General features: G+C 32.2%; 2 protein-coding genes across 2 annotated transcripts; both read right to left on the bottom strand.

The window, feature by feature from the left end:
- Positions 1–311: 311 nt before the first annotated feature.
- LOC145004866 (nuclear transcription factor Y subunit B-3-like) lies at positions 312–1,359 on the bottom strand. Its single transcript, XM_078963874.1, has one exon. It carries the CDS (start codon positions 1,092–1,094, stop codon positions 450–452), a length of 645 nt encoding a protein of 214 aa, XP_078820000.1. The 5' UTR covers positions 1,095–1,359; the 3' UTR covers positions 312–449.
- Positions 1,360–4,089: 2,730 nt separating this feature from the next.
- On the bottom strand, positions 4,090–4,886 carry LOC145004102 (uncharacterized). Its single transcript, XM_078963001.1, has 3 exons — positions 4,651–4,886; positions 4,478–4,547; positions 4,090–4,401 (listed from the first exon to the last, which is right to left on the bottom strand). The coding sequence occupies exons 1-3, from the start codon at positions 4,805–4,807 to the stop codon at positions 4,257–4,259; spliced, it is 372 nt and encodes a 123-aa protein (XP_078819127.1). The 5' UTR covers positions 4,808–4,886; the 3' UTR covers positions 4,090–4,256.
- Positions 4,887–5,485: the final 599 nt, after the last annotated feature.

Genomic DNA, 5,485 nt, shown 5'->3' with positions numbered 1-5,485 from the left:
TTTGATCCTTTCTATATAAAAGACTCAAACATATATAGACTTAAACATAAAGTGTGTTTCTATAAGAAAAAACTCATACAGACTTTTTCTGTAAATTTATAATTATAAGTATTAAATGTACCAATATCGAAAAAATTTATGACAAAAATATAAAATCTAAAAATCTGTTCGGCTCATCTCTAATTAATATATTTTCTAATAATATATAGTATAATATAGTATTTATTTTAGAAAAGAAATGCTCGATTGACAATTAAGTATCTAAAATCGCTTACTTTTACATGAAAAATAATTACACATTTCATTAACAATTATTTATTTACAAAGTAAAACAAAATAAGATTGTTGAATTATATTTGAAAATTCCACATGTTAATGAGACTGATTAAAAATATATTAGAAAAGACTAGAAAAAAAAGTTGATTTTTAAAAAATATTTCAGCGACCACCTACCTAGGCTTCGTAGTGGAAGCTCCACCACTTCCACCACCGATGCTGCCCGATCTGCCCAAACTGCCCTTTGGACTCCCTACCCCCATACCCATTTGATGATGATAAGCACCCGAATTGTACATCTGGTGGTGGTGGCGACCCATCATCATGTTGTTCTGCATCCCTCCATACATCCCTCCACCGCCGTCATTATACCCACCCGAATTTACACCGCCACCACTCCCTCCACCGCCAGCAGCTGCATCACCACCACCTCCTGATGACCCATCCTTCTCGCCTTGTCTTCCCAACGTCGTCTTCTCCCCTTCTATCTCCCTGTACTTTGCCAAATACACCTTCAGAGGCTCCACGTACTCTTCAAAACCTAACGTCGTCATCGCCCACAGCAAGTCGTCGCCGTTGATTGTCTTCCTCTTCTCCCTTTGGCACTTGTCGGATGCTTCTCCAGTGATGAAACTGATGAACTCCGATACGCACTCCTGCACCGTTTCCTTTGCATCCTTCGAGATCTTCGCGTTTGCCGGTAACGCTTTCTTCATGATCCGGCTCACGTTTGCAATCGGCAGGAACCTGTCCTGCTCCCTCGCCGATAACTCGCCGCCGGCGTTGTGCCCTCCTGATTCGTTATCCGAATCCGCCATAGGGTTGAATATTTAATCTTTTCAAAGGATAATTCGGATTGTTTGGCGCGAAGCTCAAGTAATCCTCCGGCTGTGATGAGTACGCCGGAGCTCCGGGAAGCTTGGGGTCTGTAAGAAGCGTTGAGTTGTGAGAAAAAGTACGACGGTCGTCGGATCGAGGTAGTAATAACGCATCGACAGTGACACGTGGTGGAATGAGAGCTGTTTGTTTCATGATAAGAAAAATGTGACGTGGGACGTTTATCTACCGTTGGTGGGGAGGTGGGGTAGAGAAGAATGGACGGCTGGATGATGTTGTGGCTCTTTGGTCGTATGAAATCGCAGGGAATCTTGAAGGAACTGCATAAATAGTCCCTTGAGTTACCCCACGTTTGTATAAACTTCCCCTTTGGGAATTTATTGTACTTTTGGTCATAAATAATAGAATTTTCATCCCACGCCATCCGATCAACTAAACTTGGTCCTACCAACGAAAAAGCCTAGAAAGAAGAATAAGACATTTATTTGGAATTGCTGATAGTAATGAACCACTAATCCACTATGACTTTTTTTATACAGTTAATATTTTATTAAAAAATAGTTAGAAATTAACAGAAAATAAGAATAAAAAAGATTAGAGTAGGCTGATGTAGTCGTCATGTATAGGTATTTTCTTTCTTTTGCTATATCTATTAGAAAGCAAATAAAACGATTGAAACATAATTTTATCAAAATCGACCACTAACATTACGACATGAAAGACCTTCCTTTTCTCCCCCATTGAGTTTTATATAATCCACCTAACACAACCCCTTCTTTGCCAAAGAGAACACTAGAAAATGGAGATTCCATCATTGATCTTTGAAAATGGAGATTCCATCATTAGGCCACTTCTTTGCCAAAGAAAACACATGAAAATGGAGATTCCATCATCGAGCTTTGAAAATGGAGATTCCATCATCGACCTGTCTAGCGTTATATAAAATTCATGAATAGGTATCTTGCAAACAAGTGATATGGAGATTCTATAGTCCCATCATAAATGGAGCATAAGAGTCAACCCATCTCCACTTCCCTCTCAAACCTATCAAAACCAATGTGTCATCATAAAACAATTTTTATTGAGATCAGATTATTTCAACAGTTGTTAAAATTCTAATAAGACTTAAATTTCACTTAAATTTTGAGTTTGTTCTTTAAGAGCAAACTTCCTTCTCTTTTCCACACACACAAAAAAAAAAAAAAAAAAAAAAAAAACATTCATAATGAAAAGATTTTATGGGTTAGTAATCCAAACTTTTAGACCCCCTAGTAATCTACCAAAAAACGACTATAAGTTTTCTTGACAAATAATTTTTTTATCTATATGCTTTCTTGGATCAGGCACATGGATGGGTGGTGCATCAATAACACGTATCGTGTGATAATACAAATAAAAGACTTTAGTTGACTCAAATGTCGTGTACTCAACAAACATGTCATGGGTTTGTTGGACATTAATTTCAATATATTCTTTGTGTCGAGACATGGTTGATAAACATGTGTAAATTCATTGTGTGATGTGAAAATGCCTATGTTTTTACAGGTGGTGAATCGTTATTTGTGTATTGATAGTGTTACTTGGATGGTGGAATTTGTAATGGTTTCATCCTTTCGAGGATTCACCACTTTGTATGGGAATCCTTTCGGCTGGTGGACTATGGCTTTATTTCTTTGTGAGGACAAATAAGCTTCCCAAATCTTATAATAACTTCAGAATTACGCGCAAAGATCTTTACTGGTTGAACGATCTACTATCTATTATAATAAATAAAAATCATTTTGTCATATCTTACATTCTCATTCAGTTTGTCACATGTCATTTTATGGTTATTTTAAATTAAATTTTATTCCACATGTCATTTTATGGGCTTTTTTTTTTATTTTTTTTATTTTTATTTTTTTATTTTATTAAATTTCATATAATTTTTAAATGTAATAATAAATACATATCAATTTCATTAATAAACTTTCCTTCTAATCTTAAATTTCATAAATTAAAGCCTCATTAGTTTTTTTGTTTATTTATCTAAATTATTTTTTAAAATTAAAAAGAGAAAAAAATATTTTAATAATTCAATATTTTCTTACTTTTTTTATTAATTCAAACTTCTCAAATGTTTAGAATTTTATATTTAATTTTTTTTAAATAAATTCACATAATATATAGATCTCACGCCTACTATATTCTCTAATAAATGAATGTTTTTTTGCCACTTGTAGCATTCTCATTCAATTTACCAAATGTTAGTTATTTTGAATTAATTTTTTTTCCACATGTTATTTTATGAGTTTTTTATTTTATTAAATTCTATATAATATTTTAATGTAATAATTACAATAAATTTAGCAATAAATAAATATTAATTTCATTAATAAACTTATCTTTTAATTTCAAAATTCCCAAAATTAAATCTCATTAGTTTCTTATATTTATTTAAATTATTTGTTTAAACTTAAAAGATAAAAAAACATTTTTATTATAATAATTCATTATTTTTCTTATTTTTTTATAAATTCAAAATTCTCAAATATATATATATATATATATATATATATATATATATATATATATATATATATATATATATATATATATATATATTAAAATTAACTCATATAATTCATGAGTCTATAACTAATTTACTAATATAAGATCATGAACTATCATCTACTAGGTCAACATGGACTTTGACACAAAAATGCCAAAGTGAGCAATAAATGGGATTTTGGTGCAATAGTTCCTTTCGCAGTGTTTTGAGGTGAAACCAAACAATAGCTAGTGAAAAAGGGCATTGCGAAACCAAAATAAAAAAATTGAAGGACACCATATTGACAAAAAATAAATCGGTGCACTCGCGGTTGTTTACAATGATATATTGATATATACATATATACATATTCATTTAATTTTAAATGTAAGACCTTTAACTTATCAATTATCAATAATGAAGTTTCAACCATTTGAACAAGTTAATCGTGTAAATTTAGAGCCTCTTTTTTCATACAAAATTTAAATATATGATTCAATACAACAACATTTCGTATAGTTAAACTCATGAAAACAATTACTATGCATATCTTGAATGAAAAGATCAAGAAAGATATCAATGACATTTAGAATTTAAACAAAGACTGGTTTGATCATCGGATGGGCACCTTGATCCAACCATTAAGAAACCCAATAGCCAAGATGACAAATGGAGTCGACATGCCGAATATGATAATGTATGGTAGAGGCGTCATCATCGGATTCTCCCCTTCCCTTTCCCCTGCTGTTTGCCAATACCTGCACATAGCAAATTACACACCATAAGTAAATGCAATTTTGCAATCTCTAAAAGGTCAAGAATCGAATTGCTTACTGTTCTGGTTCTTGTTCTTTAGTAATGAACTTCTTCTTTCCGTCTTTACTGACTTCCGCATCTTCTCCTCCTGCAAAATTACGAAAAACCCATCTGTAGAACAGCAAAAAGGCCCAAAAGAAGATCGAATTTGAAGAAAAGACTGTAACTTGATCATGAAAAAGGGCAGAAACCTAATTTTGCATGAAGTTTGAAGCGACGATTTGAGTTTGCTCTTGGAGGACCGATGGATCGAAATGAAGAGGGTTTTGGTGGGATATTAAGTTTGGTAGCTAGTGAAGTTGCAGAATAAGAAGAAGAAGAAGTGGAAATGGCGATATTGGCAGCCATGGTTTCTGGGGTTTCAAAAGGGAAGGTGTGTCTCTTGGTATATCTATTGAGTTTTGGATATGGAAGTAGTGGCAGTAAAGCCTTGGCATCTTCTTTCCCTTTGGCCTTTTCATATATTTAATATTTCTATAATCATATTTAGATTTTTTTACTGATAATTAAGAAAATAACCCATAGACAACATTTCATAAATGTTCATTATGGTTGTCATTTTTTTCTCTAAAATAATTCTTATGATTTTTTTTTTTTTTTTTTTTTTTTTTTTAGTATCGTATCGATGGTCCTTGTTGAGAAAACCTTACACACCGTATGGTCCTTTTAGTGTTAATTTTGTATTACTAGTGGTCATTTCGATTAACTTTGTTAAAATTTTCGGTTAAAGCTATGTGAACCTACCAATATACTCTTAATGATTTTTTTTTTTGTTTTTTTTATAGAAGACAATTTCACAAAGGGTCGGTGAACCCTCTCTCTCTCTCTCCCACACACACATACACACACGAGAAGATCATATTAACATTTATAACAATATAACAAGTGATCGAGTGTAATGTCCGCAAGATAGGGTTGGATGACTAAAGAATAATAGCATAATTATTCTTCACGACAAAAAATAACTATTTTCAATAGAAGATTATTTAGGGAAAATAATCTAAATAAAAATTGTAGTATTCGTAA

Source organism: Lactuca saligna, chromosome 7, assembly GCF_052625555.1.
Source record: "Lactuca saligna cultivar CGN05327 chromosome 7, ASM5262555v1, whole genome shotgun sequence".
Classification (NCBI taxonomy): Eukaryota; Viridiplantae; Streptophyta; class Magnoliopsida; order Asterales; family Asteraceae; genus Lactuca; species Lactuca saligna.
This window is presented reverse-complemented; position numbering and strand designations above follow the sequence as displayed.

What these genes read in the sequence shown, in the direction of transcription:
- LOC145004866 (XM_078963874.1), bottom strand. Translation starts at nt 1,094, where the DNA reads ATGGCGGATTCGGATAACGAATCAGGAGGGCACAACGCCGGCGGCGAG.
- LOC145004102 (XM_078963001.1), bottom strand. Translation starts at nt 4,807, where the DNA reads ATGGCTGCCAATATCGCCATTTCCACTTCTTCTTCTTCTTATTCTGCA. An exon ending in CAAACTTCATGCAAAATTAG is followed by an intron (nt 4,548 to 4,650) that starts GTTTCTGCCCTT and finishes GTAATTTTGCAG; the next exon opens with GAGGAGAAGATGCGGAAGTC. An exon ending in AAAGAACAAGAACCAGAACA is followed by an intron (nt 4,402 to 4,477) that starts GTAAGCAATTCG and finishes TGCTATGTGCAG; the next exon opens with GTATTGGCAAACAGCAGGGG.